General features: G+C 37.0%; 3 protein-coding genes across 3 annotated transcripts; 1 reads left to right on the top strand and 2 right to left on the bottom strand.

The window, feature by feature from the left end:
* The first annotated feature begins 572 nt into the window (after positions 1 to 572).
* LOC120000018 (uncharacterized protein At5g01610-like) lies at positions 573 to 1274 on the top strand. The gene has a single exon (XM_038847883.1). The coding sequence runs from the start codon at positions 668 to 670 to the stop codon at positions 1154 to 1156; it is 489 nt and encodes a 162-aa protein (XP_038703811.1). The 5' UTR covers positions 573 to 667; the 3' UTR covers positions 1157 to 1274.
* Positions 1275 to 5032: 3758 nt separating this feature from the next.
* LOC120000015 (F-box protein CPR1-like) lies at positions 5033 to 6973 on the bottom strand. The gene is made up of 2 exons (XM_038847881.1): positions 5237 to 6973; positions 5033 to 5136 (listed from the first exon to the last, which is right to left on the bottom strand). The coding sequence occupies exons 1-2, from the start codon at positions 6546 to 6548 to the stop codon at positions 5063 to 5065; spliced, it is 1386 nt and encodes a 461-aa protein (XP_038703809.1). The 5' UTR covers positions 6549 to 6973; the 3' UTR covers positions 5033 to 5062.
* A 125-nt stretch (positions 6974 to 7098) lies between these two features.
* Positions 7099 to 9738, bottom strand: LOC120000017 (probable protein phosphatase 2C 34). Its single transcript, XM_038847882.1, has 6 exons — positions 9413 to 9738; positions 8479 to 8792; positions 8069 to 8377; positions 7824 to 7941; positions 7511 to 7734; positions 7099 to 7424 (listed from the first exon to the last, which is right to left on the bottom strand). Exons 2-6 carry the CDS (start codon positions 8716 to 8718, stop codon positions 7212 to 7214), a joined length of 1104 nt encoding a protein of 367 aa, XP_038703810.1. The 5' UTR covers positions 8719 to 8792; positions 9413 to 9738; the 3' UTR covers positions 7099 to 7211.
* Between the last annotated feature and the right edge of the window lie 8944 nt (positions 9739 to 18682).

Genomic DNA, 18682 nt, shown 5'->3' with positions numbered 1-18682 from the left:
ATTTAGATAGGAGTTAATTCTATAAGACTGAATCAAACTTTACATCGAGAGCCCACCCAATATTTATAAACGCCACTTTGCACCATTTCAACCTTTAAAAACTGATTTGTTAAAGTGAAGTTTATGTCCTTAGTATCAGTCCACACCAATAGTATTGTGGGCTATTACAGGCCAAAACTTCATTCACTAGGTTCAAGAAAATGTCTTATTGACATATAAGGAGTGGGCTTACCCATATATACCATTCAGTTGGGACTCACCCAACCGATGTGTGGTATATATGTTGTTTAACACTTGGATCATTCCCATTACAATCTCTAAGGTACAAATTTGAACAAAAAATCACATGCATAAAAAGCCATAATAGTAGTGTTAGGATGGCATATAGCATATTGGAGCCTGGAGACACAAACAGATCAAGAAGAGACATCTTGGGCACTCTGGATACTATCTCCACCTCCATATTTAACAAGATTGGGCCTAACCCAATTGACAAAACAAGCCCACTTTTAAACTTCGATGAAACCCAGCCCAGTTATAACAACTGTAAAGACTAAAGAGAGACTGAGAGAGGCTCTTATCTGGTCAACTTCAAACTACCATTCTCCATTCTCAGTTTCTCAGAGAGAACAAACAAAATCCAAGAAGAAACAAGGGGGAGAGAGAGATGGGTTCTGTTTATACATCTCTATCGGCTATTCTATGCTTGATTATCTTCGCTTCATCTTCGTTAGCATCACCAACAGCGTATGAAAAGCTCGAAGAATATAACCTTCCAGTCGGGATCCTCCCAAAGGGAGTTCTCGGCTATGAACTCGACCCATCAACAGGTAAATTCGCTGCTTTCTTCAATAGTAGTTGTAGCTTTTCGCTTGAAGGATCATACCAGTTGAGCTACAAGCCCGCCGTCAGAGGGTACGTGTCCCAAGGCAGGATTTCAAGGTTGGAGGGTGTTAGTGTCAAGTTGTTCTTCTTTTGGGTCAATATTATTGAGGTTGTACGGAGTGGCGATGATCTTGAATTCTCCGTGGGGATTGCAGGTGCTGGGTTTCCTATTAATAATTTTGAGGAGAGTCCTCAATGTGGGTGTGGATTGAACTGTAATGATGTGAAAGTGATAAAGCTTAGATCAAATCCTCTTGTGGGTTCTTATTAGAGGTATATTTAGGGTTAATAGGATTGAATGTTCGTACTGGAATTTTGAATTTTGGGTTCGTTTTGAATTGAAATTTGCTTTAAGTTAATTGATGAAATATTTTGTCTTTGATGCTTGATTTTGGTGTAATCTTGGTGGAAGCTTGCTCATATTATTTCCATTGAAGCTAATATGATTTTCTTGATATTAATATTTGACTGAAGTAAACTGCAAATTGAGGTCTTGCTTTTACCTTTGGTGAACCTGATTAAGATTTGCGGGAAAACAGTGATGAGATATGAAGTCCTTGAATTTTTTGCCGTTTTTCCATGACTTTATCCCCAATGTCCATCTGGTTGCTGGGAAAATGATGTAGAACAAGATGAGATGAGAGTCTTATTTTTGTTCATTGGTGAACTCTAGTTCAATTTGGACACTAACAGTAGTGTCTATTTCTGTCATCAGAGCGGAACTCAACTAACGGGCTATTAGTGGTGACCTTGATTTGTTGTGACCAAGAGCTTCAAAGTAGTTAGGTTAGTTTGTCTTTCGAATGTAGTAGAGCAGCAGAAACAATATGATTGGATTTAGATAATGAAATTTTGTTGGGGTTTGGTCAAGTTTTGTTATGTTATATGATATGAGCTGTTGTAAATTAAATGCATCATTTGTTTGCATTGAGCTTTGATTGCTTACAGTCACTATTGGAATAATTTATCATCAACCTCGCAAAAACGCATATTGTAGTGTTCTACTGAAAAGCAATCTGAACTTGGCTTGCACCTGCTACAAATTGAAAAGATTTGATTGTGTTTGAGCCTTGACGTGCTAATAGCCTGTTATGACAAATCTTTAATTATCCGAAAACTGTCAAGCGGATTGCCAGCCGATCATTGAATTCACTTTGTACTGAGAAATTGAGAAATTCGTCTGTGTAGTGAAAGATTGAGAAATTCCTCTTTGTGCACGGGATGCTTGAGTAGGTTTTATCAGTGTTTGGAAGTAATTTATGTATTCATGTTGCACTTACAATCTGTATCCAACCTGTGGCTGATGTACCCTTGTTTTGGAATTTGATTCAGAAAACACAATGGCAGCTTTGATTTTGATTTTCCATCGATAAATAAGGCGTCAGATCATGTCGTTTGTCCATGTTACAAAAAAAAAAAAAAAACAAAGAGCAGCAATTTTGTCATGGATTCCAAAGCTCTGCCAGTTCATTTCTGTTGTGGAACCATGTTTGGAGTAAGCTTGGAAGTACCAGTGTTGAGAAAATATTTCCTTCTCCTGCAAATAGTGTTAAAAAGTGACTTCTATTTTTGTGCAGTAAACAAGAAAGTTCTCATCCTTGTCACGAGCTTGAGAAGTTTTCTTGCCCCAAAAAGAAAGAGAACGTGAGTCGAAAATGTTTGGGGTCCGTTTCAGAGTGTGTTGTGTTTTGACTTCATGCGATGAAACGAGTTCCAAAAGTGAAGAGAGGAGAGTTGCTTTGACAAAAGTGTTTGATGCGTCACTAAAAGTGGGTAAATTTTGATATTTTTCATTGATATAACAAAATTGATGAAGGATAAAATATCGTGTTTTGATGTCGAAAATGCACTCTAGTGCATTACATTAGAGTGAAAGCATCTCCCTATAGCTTTAGTGCGGTGCAGCGATTCCATAATGCACTGTTCGGCCAAATGCTTTTTTGTCCGAGCGTAATGTGTTCGAGCCAAAAGCGGTGAGTTGGCTGGTACAAACAAACTGTCAAACACACCCAAGGAGAATTTGTAACGAGTTAAGAAGGTTAATCACCTGCAATCAACCCATAAGACTCATATGGTTACATTCTTCTTGTGCATTAGTTAAAAAATATACAATCAGGGACAGATAAGACATATGCAGCTATATGGAAAGACTATTACAGATGAGAACATTTCAGTACTCAATCTGAGACCAGATGCCAGGTTAATGGCTCATATCTGCTTCTTCTTGGGCTCCAGCTTCCACTTCCAAATGCCTCGTCTGTAAAGCTACAGTGTCTTGTCAATTGAATAAAAAAAAATCAGCAATTAGATAAACTCACTGTTACGGACCTGAAGACTGTAGCGCAAAGAGAAACAGCCTTAGGGGGGGGGGGTATCATTACTCGAGCGCCACTACCGCAACATCCATCTCCCGCCACACATTTGACCAGCAAAAGCATCCATATCAACATCAACATATTACATCCAGCAGAGGAAAAACTGAGTCCAGAGCTGTGAACATGGTAGTTAATAATTCCAAGCAAGTGGATTTAATGTTGTGTTTCTTATGTTTTTTCTCCATTTGTAATGTTTCAATGCATGATGCTTCATCCCTGAGTTGGAATGAAAATATTGATGTCAGATAGAAGTACTTGTATACAGATAGAGAAGCAAAAACTGACCTCTCAAAAGTATCAGTCCCCAAAAAGAGACGATAGATGCACTATAATACTCCAGCTCTTCAAGCCAACCTATCAAAGATGGGGGTTAATTGAAATAAGATAGTGTTTAGAGAAAGTAATTCTGATTCTGCTTATAATCAATCAAATGATAGAAGTGGAAAATTTGTGCACAACAATAAACAGAAGTTAATGTTAATATGTCACAGCTTCGAAATGCATCTGATGCTGTGTGGGTCGAGAACCCAATTGGAGGATCATATCAATTTGAAAACAAGCAGCATTGTCTCTTTTGGATTCATGTCATAAGGTTGAGTAAAGTTGTAACTTGTACGCAGACAGCCAACATGCCATAACCCTCCTCCATTATCCAGGCCTGTTACATGTTAAAGTATGAGGTTAACACGACAAAAAAAGAAGAAGAAGAAAAATCTTGAAACTACTCCCCACTACCTGATGGCTCCCTCCATTTACAAATTGTCAACTAGGATGGAAAATGGTAACATGCACTCTATGCGATCATCCACTAAAACGATCCCTAATAAGAAATCAACAATTAAAACATGATTATACAATATTTGGTAACTTACAAATACAGACGTGCTAAATTGACACAAGAATATCATACCGTTATATATTTTCACATGGCTATAGCATTCATTTATCTGCAAAAGGTCACACACTCATCCAAAACGCACCAAAACAGTATATTACATGAGTTAAAAGTTATTAAGGATATCTGATTTATTAAATGTAGAGATGATTACCATGTCTTCTGTTGTACACTAGACACCCCCAGCATCTATTTGATAGCATTAGCCATTCAATTACAGATTTACTATACAGAGAGGCAAAGTGAGAGATATACTAAATAGTTTTTTTATGAAGCAATATATATATTCTCAACCTCTATCAGCATGAAAACTGAACACACAATGTTTTTAACACATAATATCCACAAGGAAATTCAAGATGAAAACAAGCACCAGAATTAACAGTAAGTATACTTACCCAAATGATCAGTCAGCTAGAATTCTCGATGTTTGTGCAAGAGAGGTGCCAAAAGTGAGGGAGCACAGAGTTCATGGCAGAGCAATGTATTTAACAATGGAGTCACCCACAAGCTTTGCTTCTTTCTGAGTTTCACTGAAATTTTGTGCCTCTTTACTTTTGGTTCCTTTTCTTTCTTCTCCTATTTTCTTTAATAAAAAAGGGACTTACTAAAGTATTCCTGCAGGAGAGAAGAAAAAAAAAAGAAGCAGCAATTTTTATGTCCACACATAATTAATACTTTATTAAATGCATTGGAGGCCCCTGACTTGGCAAGTGCGGGAAGAGGAACTGCTTGAATCAGACTCATGATGCCTAGGGAGAGCTCATACACAGTTGTAGGACCGTTCGTGGAAATTGGCAAAATATGAGAGTGTTTCCTCTGAGAAATTTGATGGGAGAGGGGGTTGGAGCATGAAGCCACCATCACAACTAACACATTTTATGCAACATCCAAATATCCTTCAAGATTAGCAGAATTTACTTAAGATTACATCTGATACCATGAAAAGAAGGTGCATACACCTTGTACAAAATCTTGATCCTACACAACAAATGAGACCCAAATGATTTGAATATGTAATTGGTATTCAGAAATAATAGCCAAATGTAATGGGAACTTAACTATCACGAAATAATCGTACCACTTTCTTTCATCATACTAGAATTATCCTCCTTGCTCTTGCTCTTGCTCTTTCTCTTTCTCTTTGTTTTTCTTTTCTTTTTTTTTGCTTGAATATCCTCTTCCTTGGAGTTTTTGTTCACGTGGTCAAGCAAAACCAAGATCTCCAGAAAGCTATCCAAATACAAAGTGTTTCCCAAGCTGTGAATGTTGAGATCAGTCACCTGTTGGCACTCAGGATTATATGACAACAGCAGCTTTCTATTTTGTGATTGCGATTGCCATGTATTTTGAATTAGCAATATGAGTTCGCCATTTTCCCTGACCCCCAAAACTTGATTCAAATGCATACCCATTTCGAGTGCTTGCAAACTAATTCTGAACTGCTTAGTCCAAGAATCTGATACACCGTACTCCATCATCACCCACACAGACCAGGCATCATCAGTATCAAATGTGGACAAGTCCAAGCAAACAATCGAAAGCTTTTCTCCGAAGACAGCAATGGACAAATCCAAGGACTTGTCAGTAAACATAAAGTCCAAACTATTTGGAAGGCACATTTTATCAAACATCTCGTGGGACATATCAAACCTCACAATTTTCTCGGAAAACTCTTCATCTCCTCTGTCACCGCATATCAGAATCCAATGAACAGCTCCATTCAGAAAAATCTGATCACTGCGAAAATCAACTACATGATCACTGCGAAAACCAACTACATCAAAGGACAGTGCAGTCTCACTAATGTCTCTCCAAGAATTCGAGCTGAGTGAGTAAATACCTACCACGGGATTGGAATGGCAGTGATATTCATTTTCTTCATTGTGAAACCAAATCGTCATTACCTTGTAATCATTTGACACAGAATCAAAGCCGAAACTGAGGGACTCAAAGTAAAAATCGTGTGAAATTGAGAAAGGCGGGAGGGAGATACACTTTCGTACTGTTGGGTTACAGAGAGAGACGTTGCAAGTACGGGAGCACAAGAAGCGATCGTAATCAGCTAAGCACAGCAGGCCATTGCAGTAGCCAACCACATGAAACTCGCCCAAGAAATTTTCATGTGGGAAATCCAAATCCAGAAATTTATCGAACGAACCTGTGTCGAAATGGAGAGAGAAGCGCCCTTCCATGTCTGCACACCCGGAGCGCCTGAGGAGTGCTCGAGAACCGCCCTTCTCGCGGGTTTTGGCGAGATGGTTGGTGATGAAAGCTTTGCTGGTGATGATACTGCGCCATAATTTGCATACACACGAGCAAACCCCAATGGTTCTGATGGGCAGTCTCAAGAGAATGTCAGCTACAATTTCATGGGGAAGATAATCGGACATTTTTGTTGGTTCGGAGCTCGAAATCCGTCTACAAAGGAAAACTGAAAGGGGAAAATGGGAAATGGCACTTATGGTTATGGATCTCTTATGGGCCCGACAAAGCTAGGGAACCACCCAAAGTTGGCCTTTGTAAAAGATTCTAAACCCGGGACTTAATAATTATCTGGGCCTAGTTTAGAAAAGCATACAAGACTACGTTAAGCTAGGGAACCACCCAAAGTTGGCCTTTGTAAAAGATTCTAAACCCGGGACTTAATAATAATCTGGGCCTAGTTTAGAAAGCATACAAGACTACGTTTTATTAAGGGTGTACATGGGACCGGGTTCTGGGTTATCAGAACGGGTCTGACCTGACCCAGTATTTTTTAAGCATGAGGACCCGCCTGACAACCCTGTTAAAAAGTACTGGGTTATCAGATCATCGGATTTAAAAACCCATGAAAAATTCATGTGTGACTTATGCCTCCAGAGATGATTGACTCCAGAGATGATTGAACCCTAATGAGAGAGCATAACTAACATGCACCTTACCACCGTGTCATCACCATCATTGACCAGAATGAAATATGACTTATATGTGAAAGAAAGGTCTGGCATGACTTGATCAAAATCTGGACCACAAATAATTAACACAAGGAGCCATTATCAGCTCATTCACATAAACTATTTTGCAGTTACAGCGGAGTGAACTTGATGCAACAAAGTTGAAGAGTGGAAAAAGAGACAAATAGCTGAGATATCATCCATGGCGATCCCCCGTCTCTTGCGCTTCCATGCTCGAGCAGCACACTCCACCAGACGCTTAGCCGACTTGGCCTGGTCTGGCGTGGAAGATACAATTTGCACCGCTTCTTGATTGGAGATCACATCCCATACCTAAACAAGAAAACTATTTAGCCAACTGAATTAACTGTAAATGGAGAAAAACCAAAACCGCACAGATAATGAAGAGTGCATGATACCCCATCAGTTGCAAGCACAACGAACTGGTCTTTGCTGGTTATATGTCTTTGTGTGACTTCAGGAACAGATATAAGACCAAAATCTTTTACGCAGTAATCCCCGAATGCTCTGGACATTGCCAGTCCTGGTGATTCCTTATGCGGTAGCCAAACTCTATGCACCCCAGGCTCATCGTCTAGACAGAACACTCGCCCGTTACATTGAGTTATTCGTTCAGCCTCCTCTGCATACAATATCCACCAAAAGATAAGAATTAAAAAGATTACAAGCTTATCTAGGGATTAAGGATATGGGTGTAGATTAGAGACTAACGGGGTAAATTGGGCTTGAAGTCTACTGTTAGTTGTACTGGAACCAAGCTTCCATCATCTAATGTGGTTGCCAATACAGCACGAGAGTCGCCCACATTCGCTATGTATATGAGTTCACCCTGGAATAATAGCTCCGGGCATTGTTATTATTCATGTTGGTGGTGATTCATTAAACAGCATCACAAGAAGAAAATCGCTTTTAAATATGCAAAAACATTATCAGAAGCACAACTTAAGATCTGTTACCTGTCTGACAATAGTCAAGGCAGTAGTTCCACTGCAGAAAGAATCAATTTTCCGGTGCTGCTCAAGCTCCTTATCAACAGCAGCACAAGCTTTCATATAGGACTGTTTCCATACATTTAATCTACGATACTTTTTATCTGATTCCAAGTCCATATCCTCGTCAAGTGAAGTTTGTGCAAGAGTCTGCTGCCAATTATACAGCAACGATGAAGGCATCGATTCTTGAACTTTCTTTGCCACAAAATGTCCCCATGGACCATGCCCATCAAAAATCCCACAAAAGATCATGTCTGCTTGACACCCGAATTCCTGTTTCCAATCAAAGAAAACCCGCAATCAGGCATTTAGCATCACAAAAATGTAGCTTTATTTTGGCAATCAAAATAGGACTTCAAGACATAGATACAAACCTCCCATACAATGAAGCAATCTTGATTCACTCCTTTCTCTCCTCTCTTCGAGAAAACCGATGCGAAATTTCTAGAACCATTTACATTTACACAACCCGAAGAACTCAATAGAAGGTCATTCTTCTTCGCTTCCTTAGCCAATTCCGCTGCAATTTCTCGACCTTCCTCATTCCCTGAATTCCTCCCTTTTCTTAAAGAAAACCGTGCTAACCCGTTGAACATGGAAGAGAAATGCCCCATTCCGTCCTCCAGTACGCAAAATCCAGAGTCTCTGGATAGGTTTAGAGTCCTTCCTTCGTAAGTGGGCTCAAAATCTGCAAGTTGCAAGTAAATTATTAGCAAAAAATTGAAAAAGCTTGTGGAGTTTGATTTCTTATCTTTGATTTCCTGTTTTAGAAACACAGGAATGGTTAATAGCACATAGAACTGGGGGATAACTAAGAGCAAGTAAGAGACAATGATCTGACTCAGAAAGCTGAGAATCTTTACAATTTAATCTCTGAATGGTTGGCCAGAAAAGGTCAAGAAAATAACTATGAAAGAAAAAGAGTAGCTTTCTGAATCCAGCTACCAAAAAAATGGAGGGGAAAAAAGCAAAAAAATTTACCTCCTTTTCGTTTTTTCTGGGCAACCAAACACACAAGTAACACAACAACTGGAGCTCGAAACCCCAATTGACAACAAAAGAAATTTGCTTTTGTGATCAAGAATTTTGACAAGAAAAAAAGAAATGATTTCAAAAAGTCTAATTGCTCAATATTTTCCGATGAACAAAACAAAAATCTAGGTAATATTTTCAACGACAGAAAACGAAAACATCTCAGTTTAGCTGAGAACGACGACTTTCACTTCTTTTCTCGGCAACCAAACAAGCAAAATAGGACACATATCACCCGTAATCCAGTCAAAACAATAAATGAAACAAAGCAAGTACCTTAAAACAATTCTCTACCAAAATCAGAGAGCCTGAATCTGACGAATCTGCCTGAAAGCTGAAGTCACCTGCCGTAACAAGGAGCAACTCCGACAATTTCCAAGGAAATCTAGAGAGAAATCCACAGAAAACCCACAATCCATGTCCGAACAGATAATAAATATCTATTTATGTTTGGGGAGCTGAATACAAAGACTGGGATACAGACAGGGAACCTACTCGCATACAAATTGATATGTGTTTTTGAGTAGTAATAAGTAATAACTGTTGTGGCTTGTAATGACTTAGTGGGTTGAAAAGGTAGTTTACTGTTGATTTCTCTTTTTGTGGTTTCTAACTTTCTATTTTTGCGAAGTCTGTTACAAACAAACTTAGTACATGTTGACATAGTTGGAGATTATACATAGCATATATATATATATATATATATATATATAGATATCAGTTATTTGCTTATTTTTTATTCAAAATGTAGGGTCAAATAAAGGTGGCCAAATTTTCAATTATTTAGTTTTCTAGTTTATTTGTAAATGGGGCTTCTAATAAAGACATGGGATGTTATCTTAATTTTTATTTTTGAATTTAAAAGGAGATGGTCCCTAGTTTTTAGAGTCAGACAGTTATATTGATTTACTAAAATAAAAAATTTAAACAAGAATGATTCCATACAAATTTGTCTTTAAAATATTTAATATGAGTCTAAACTCATGTAGTCAGACCTCCGTATACAAAAATTTCGGACTTGACTACATGATAAGTTGGACCAAAATTCAACGTGTGACCATAAATTCATAATTTTTTGATCCCATAGAGATTCGTCGCTCACCTGAATGGTTTTTAAACGAAATTTTTATTGGGTTTCAAGTATTGTTTATATTCAAATTGTCTCAAATGATTAAAAATTGAATATTCCAATGCTACTTGAGACATCCCCGGATTAAAAAAAGAACTTGGAATTATAAAAATAGATAAGTATGTCATTGTATTTTAATATTATGTAGCATTCTAAAAATAATAACAAAATACATGTATAAAAAATATGTGGAAAGCTTTTGTTGACTAAACTAATTTCCACGTTTTTCAGTATCCTATGCAGCACGCACTTCTTAGCCTTATAAAAAAAATTGTATTTCTTAGCACATACCCCTTACATGTATACACCCATGAAGCTCACGAGAAGATAAGCATGCTATTTTCTTTCAATTGTATAATTTTTTAAAAATTTAAAAAAGGACTATAAAACGTGTGAATGACTTGGCTGAAACAAGATTAATTAAAAATAAATTAAATGATGAAAAATTAAACGATTAACAAATTAGGGAATCAAAATGGTTGTCATTATTAAATGATCAAACAACAGAGCACCAAATCCAAATCCAAATCCAAATCCACACACAATCGTCTACACAAGAAGAAAAATCCACACAACATATAGAAACAAATGAAACAGAGAAAAATTATTGCAAGACCCTATTTAGGTACTATAACCATGTCTCCTCTCGAGGGAGGATATTTGTGCATATGGGAGGGTCCACTCCCCCCTCACCCACCTTAAGCATGTGCATATCTGGTCTTTAGAGTTCAGACTATTGATGGGCATGGGCCCATTTGGAGAAACGAAGAGAGTCACGAGACTAGTAGTGTCTGCTTTTGAGAGAGATAACACATGAGGATTATGGTATGAGTATATCACACGCAAGGGAGATCTCACTCTACTTATGTGATACATCATACATTCATTCACCGCATGATCATAGTCGGTGCGGCAGTTAATTCCCTAACCAATTGGAGTACGCCACGTCGCAGAAAACAATCACATGTGGGTCGGCACACCGTGATATCGACGTGTGGTCAAGTCCTCTTTGGGCTGCAGAGAATGCGTGTGATTGGACTGTAGAGAGACTATTTTTTTTTTTTTTGGTATTGAGACTGTAGAGAGACTTATTTTTCGTCATTGCTGGGGAGGTGTGTGGACTTGTGAGACTTTGTGCGCGTTAATGGGAGCTACTTATTACGTTCTTGAAAAATCTTGTGTCCGTGATCTTTGTAGTTAGTGGGTCGAATTACGTACCTAACTCGATTCAAATTTGGACTTCATTGACTTTCGCCCCTCAATAAAGAGATCTCGAAAAATCGACACGTACGCACATGAGATGCATACTCCTTAATCTAGGAAAAAAGAATTATAAATATGCCGCTTATCATAAATGGTCGTATTTATCCTAAGTCAAAGAAATTGTTGACCGGCTTAAATCAAAGGAAATTCGGGTGAGCGCCCTTAGAGCATCCACAGCAGATTACCTAAACATGAGTCTGTCTGTAAAATAGGGAACAATTATAGAGAATTTGTCAAAAAACACCTCTGCATCAGATTCCCTAAACTTCCCCTATTATAAAGATTTGCTACAGTGGTTCCCTACATCTAGGAAACTACTGTAGCGTTATGTAAATATAAAATAATGACAAATAATAGATCTCTCTCTTCGTTCTGACATCCACTCTCACCTCTGTCCCACATCCTCTCTCGTTCATGTTCACGTGATCTTCAACACGACGCATATCTTCTCCGATGTCGCCTGCACATCCGACGTCATGTATGGGGCCGACGACGAAGCTCCACAGCCATGATTAGGAACCACCGATCAAAAACCAAAGACAATAACTCTACTCCTTGGAAACCCATAATCAGAACCACCCAATTTTTTCTCTCATTCTCTCTCTCATCGGCTTTCCCTTGTTCATCATTTTCTCCCTCATCAACGAGTCTCTCTATCAAACTCTCCCTTCTTCCTTCCCTACCAAGTACCCAAGATCTGTTACAGACCTGCAATCGACCTCGTCAAGAGCCTGCAGGACCTGATCCTGACTATTGATTTCTCCATCTTGGACTAGACATGGGGAAAAACCCAGGTGAGAATAGAAATAAAGACTGTATGCTGAGATTGGAGATTGAGTATTATTTGCCCAAAATAATTCCTCTGCTGTCAAAGGTGGCATCATTGTTGTTGGAAATGGTTGCCATATTGACCAGGTTGTTGTTGATGATGGAAAGAAGGTAGGCGGCTGTGGTGTGGTGGTGCAGGGAAGGTGGAGACTGAGTTGAATTTATTATTATTTTAGATATTTTAAAATAAAATAAAATTATATCAATAAAATAATAAAATAAAGAGAAATAAATATTATTTTAATGAAGTAGAGAATATGATAAGTAATCTGATGTAGTGTTGATTGGATAGAGAATCTGTAAAATAAGGGAAAGTGATATTTTATCTGTATTTTAGGGAATCTGTTAACATACTCTACTGCAGGTGCTCTTACAATCTTTCTAAGAGCACGTCTGTTGAGTTACACCATCTTTATAAATGCACGACTGTTGAGTTGTTTTTTAAAAAAAAATAGAGTGAACCCCACAACGTTATTAATTAAAAAATAAAATAAGAAAACAAGATGGAACCCACAAATCTCTAAATTACTTGTTCAGATGAAGATCACATGGTTCCACAGGTGCAGAAAATGTGACCACACGGAGATGGACATGTCAACATGATCAAATTCTTCATAGATATTAGATACCCAAAGATAAACGATGTGATCTTTAAAATAAAATAAAATTATATCAATAAAATAATAAAATAAAGAGAAATAAATATTATTTTAATGAAGTAGAGAATATGATAAGTAATCTGATGTAGTGTTGATTGGATAGAGAATCTGTAAAATAAGGGAAAGTGATATTTTATCTGTATTTTAGGGAATCTGTTAACATACTCTACTGCAGGTGCTCTTACAATCTTTCTAAGAGCACGTCTGTTGAGTTACACCATCTTTATAAATGCACGACTGTTGAGTTGTTTTTAAAAAAAAATAGAGTGAACCCCACAACGTTATTAATTAAAAAATAAAATAAGAAAACAAGATGGAACCCACAAATCTCTAAATTACTTGTTCAGATGAAGATCACATGGTTCCACAGGTGCAGAAAATGTGACCACACGGAGATGGACATGTCAACATGATCAAATTCTTCATAGATATTAGATACCCAAAGATAAACGATGTGATCTTTCACACCATATTTAAAGCCCAACCCCAAGTCTATGCCTAGTCTTCTTTTTTTTTTTTAATCACTATGGTAAGAACTACCTAGTATAGTTTGAAGAATCATTGTAACAAGTTTATGGCAAGGAAATGACATACTAGTGCATAACAAGAAAACTACCGTGCTAAGAGCATCCAAACCAATTGTGGGAGATTTTTCTGGCCTGGGACCCATCCAACCCACACAAAGGTATTGTGCGCTTTGGGCTAGACAAGGTCGTGATTTTGGTCCACGCCTCTACGGCCCATCAATTCACTATCCATTTATTTCAGGATACTCATTCTCCCAACTCTAAGGAGTCATGAGTTCTAACAGTGAGGGAGATGAGTATATTAAATTATCCTGAAATAAATGTGTAGGGAATTGATAATTTAATTTCTTGACCTGTATCCAATAATAATCTAGATTACTCAACATGTAAGTCATTATAAGATTGAGGGATTTTACATCAACAAAAAGCAAATTTACTTGGTTTCGATGTGATTTTCTGTATGACTAACACATCACTCCTGATTTCAGAGAGTGACGTGAATGGTGAACCTCCGTACCTATAAGAAAAGAATCGGTTGCCTTTCGTGGCCCAAGGACAATCCGATGCTCAAGTCAATATTTTTCAGAGAGAGAAATCAAAGTATTCTTAGAAGTGAATTTTTGTGCGTACCTCATTCACAAAGCCTGACGTTCCTTTTATAGTTGCTATGGAGTGCTTCTATTGATATTTTATTATCCCGAATCTGGTTTGAACTATTGTTTGAAATTTGAGTTAACAATTCCCCTTGATCTTGGGATTTGAATTTGAATCCTTCTGAATTTGAATCTTCATGAATCGAAGTGAGGAAGCTTCTCTGTAGCTATTCTCACGTATGGAAACTTCTCTACAATTCACCTCTTGCCACATGTCCTGCTAACTCAACATAGGATTTTTCTCATCCACAATTACCCTAGCATTTTTTCCTTCATTTTTCTTTTCTTAAAAAAAGAAGGGATAAATATGCTTGCAATTTTATTTTCATTGTATCTTCTAATTGTGCTAGTAGTCTCCCACTTCCTTTTCTTTAGTAATTAGAATTTCCTTTAAGAATAAGAATTATGTTCTTCTTCAAATTCTTCCTATATATGGTTCTTATAAAAAGTCTGAGGCTTCATTCATAATTTTATTTCTCTTCTTTCAACATACCTCCTACAGAAAAAAAAGCTAATATATTCTCTCACTTTTTTTCATAATATATCACGTGCGTGGTCAGCAACTAACCATGCACCCAAACGTGGTCAGCATTTGTCCATGCCAGGTGTTTACTCACTTTCCATAATTAAAGAGGTTATGAGTTTTAATTGTGAGAGAGATGAGAAAATAATAATATTTTCAGATAACACCGTGAGGGGAGGGTAAGAAAACCCATAGAGATAGAGGTATCCCGGAGCGAATGATACCTGGATGCCGAAAATAGCATCCACACATGGCAACAACGACATGAAACAGACTAGTAGTTGGTTTTGCAGTGACCTAATTAATACAATGCCCTAGTCAAAATGCAACCTGGTTATAAAAATTGAGTTTGTTAAGCTTGGTTTTACCAACATCAGAAAACAAGAAAACCATAAAGGGTATCTTCCTAATTCTTCTTATTTTCATGTGTGTGTTTGGTAGAGTGGTTGTATTCATTTTCAATGCTAGTTGTTAAGATGTGAAAAAAACAACTGAACTTAAAGTTATGAAATAAGCTGTGAGCTGTTTGGTAAAACTGTTAACTATTGTTAGTGGTTAAGGAGTGTAAAATATATTTTGTTTGTATTTTTAATTATATTTATGTAGTTATAAATTTTTTTTAATTTTATTATAGTATTTCTAATAATAAAATTAATTTATTAAGTCTAATATAATTTAGGGATATTTATTAAAAAATAAATCTATTCATTTATTCATTTGCAATTAATTTATTAAGTCTAAGATGTGGGATTAATTTGGTTTCATTACCTGCATGAAAGAACATTGGTTTTGTAGAATACAATATTAACATTATATTTTTATTCATTCATTCATCAATGCTATTGACCCCGCAAATTATAACATCCAGCGCAATGCGTGGGTCTCCAACCTAGTTTAAAACAAAACAAACTTCCAATTTTTTTTTGCATGAGGCCCACACCAAACACACACGCTTAAGAAAAAAATTCCAAAATGAAGTTTTTTTCTTTGAGGGCGGCACCACCCTCTATTTTGAGGTATTTGGTGAGGCAGTCCCACAGATCACCTCACCAAACGTAACCATTACATAAAAACCTTTGAGGGATGGAATCTAACATGGCTATCTGTTAATGCACAGGTCTGTTTCTACATGTCATTATATTGAAATAGAGACATCATTGACTTGGCCACAATACACTTAAACACCATCAAACCTTACATCATTTCCAACGCATAGTATCCGTAATCAAAGATATCTGCTGTACAAGTGAAACAAGTACATGATAGATACAAATATGTATGTTAAAGTGCATCGCAGTATTCTAAGGTAGAAAATAAAAGGTAAACAACTTTTGTGTATAAAACTCTAGCAATGGGCAGGGTCCAGGATATGCAAGATGTACACATATTTACCCCATATAATATATGGAGAGATTGTTTTCAAGAATTAAACTTGTGACATTTAGGTTGAACTCCTAGAACTCTGTCACTGGGCACATGAAAATGAAAAATCTTTCCAAGATTCTGAGAGTTGTCTCATAACAATCAAACTAGCAGGCAGATTACTGTCAGCATACCAATCACATTATAAACAAATAAAAATGGCCATGGAAAGACCAATAGAAGAACAAATCATGTACTTGTCACTAGCTACTTGGTTTTAACTACTATTTGAATTTTGAACCAACCTACGCATTTGATTTGTGAATGTCTATAAATCAGTTGCTTTTACTTACAAGAAAAACCTATACCCTCATACATCAGTGATGTGAAATAATTGCAAGCGCACAAGTAATAAAGTGAAGAGTAAATTATCGTTCTCATGAGAATGTATTGACAATTCAAATTAATATCAATTAAAGCTAAGTTATGCTAGATAGATAATTGAAAATTGGATTTTATTGTAACCTAACACTAAGATACGTAATTAAAAGCAATTAACAAAAGGCGACAAGGTACTAGGGCACCTAATGTCACTATCACCTATCCAATAGACTTCTCTTGATTTCTTAATCCATAATTCCCTATTCAATCATTGACAATCGGTTTCTCTATCCTCATTGATGTTCCATGTCTGGTTACACCAAAGTATCCTTATCCCTAATCCTTTTAGATTAAAGAGACAAAGACTTATAAGATTTGTGGACTGATTGTATAGCGATTGCATAGGCCATGCTCCTATATTTCTGTGTTTCATGCAACCTATGTCATCTATGGTAAGAAGCAACCCTAAGTATCTCCTTCCGGTCTCAACCAAGGCAACAAATCATTCGGATGGTGATCAAGCACCCAAAAGCATTAAAAACAATCATAGACAATCAACAAGAAAGAGGAATTTGGAATCACAAAGCAAATTCATTCAATATTCAAGGTGGGGCTCCATTAGAGCCCTAGCAAGAGGATTAGTTCCTCAAAGAGTGTAAATACATCATATAATTAAGAATAACAGTCATTGTTACAAAAATTAGAGAAAGAAATCAAGAAATCATCTTCTTCTCCAAGCTCCAAGGATTCTTTCCAAATGGGAGAGAATGTTTCTAAAACCCTAAAATCTACCCTTTTATACCTCCTTAAACCCCTATGTTGTTTTTCATACAAGTTGGGGTTGTTTTGGTTCATACCCACTTGAATTCGGAGTTTCTTTTGTGAAATTGGTTGTGTTGTGAATAGTAACTCCGATTAATCGAGAATATTTCCGATCGATCGAAAAGACAATCTGAAAATTGAGCTTTACATGGCTCAACCGATCGGGATTTGGGTCTGCTTCCAAAATTGACTAATTTCGACTCGATTTTGCTCTGTTTCTTCGATGCATGCCTCGAACACCTGAAATGTGTACAAATGGTGATGTGAATTCATGTGATAAACCCTTCGTCCCACATCGCTTGGGTGATGGCTTTTGAAGTGTTTTATATGGACAAGCTCTACCTTAACTAGCATGAGGCGTTTTAAACTGGTTCTTGGGTTGAGATGACCCAGGGCCTACAATATCATGCTAGTGGGCTGGGCTTTCCATCAAATGGAATACTTAGACAATATCAATCCTCAACTCATTCAAAATGACAATAAAATACATGTAAAGAGTTACCTATTATATATATATTCTGGGCGCAACAATCAACAACCACAGCACCATCTGTGCTGAAATTACCGTGTCCACCATTGTCCTTTTCTCGTAGTGTTACTCTCACTGTCGGTATTACCACCAGGTCTGTGTTCTAATAGTTGTGCTGCTGAACAAACTACATCCTATTCTGCCTCCCCTCTACATCCAGTTCACCACCGTCCACCTATGTAATCATTGTAAGACTTTATGAGATTGTGGATATATATAAACAATCTAGAGATATACGTCATAATTATAATCATAGATGGTGAAATTTCATAATCTCAAAAATCAACACTTTAAAAATGTTATCATGAGGAAAACGTACCTGGACCCACGAAGACAAGAATAAGTTCTTAAACCCACAGTCTCTCATCTTTACCCTTAAACTTAATTGAACTAGATGATGGTACCTGTGTTCTTCAAAAGGCGGAGAGAGGACTGAGAGTTTTGTGTGATATTTCTTGATTCTCTTGTTTCCACCATAACAAGAGAACTCTCCTTTTATTCAATAATCAACCAACAGAAATGTGACACGTTATGAATTCTTGACCAATAGAACATTAACATAGGCATCTTTATGTAATTCTCCATTCAAGAATATATGCATTGTAAACATCTAGGTGGTGTACCATCCAATTGTTCATAGATGCCAGAGCTAAAAACATCCTAACTATCACCATCTTGATGACAGGTGCAAAAGTTTATTGATAATCAAAACCAAGAGTTTGCTCGTATCCTTGAGCTACAAGTCTTGTTTTATATCTTCATAAAACTTCACATCTCTTGAAATGAAAATTTCATTGGTTTCTAAGTCCATAAGTTTGTACATCAATCACTACATAATAAATCCAATATGTATCAGGTAGATTGGATTGC

Source organism: Tripterygium wilfordii, chromosome 6, assembly GCF_013401445.1.
Source record: "Tripterygium wilfordii isolate XIE 37 chromosome 6, ASM1340144v1, whole genome shotgun sequence".
Classification (NCBI taxonomy): Eukaryota; Viridiplantae; Streptophyta; class Magnoliopsida; order Celastrales; family Celastraceae; genus Tripterygium; species Tripterygium wilfordii.
This window is presented reverse-complemented; position numbering and strand designations above follow the sequence as displayed.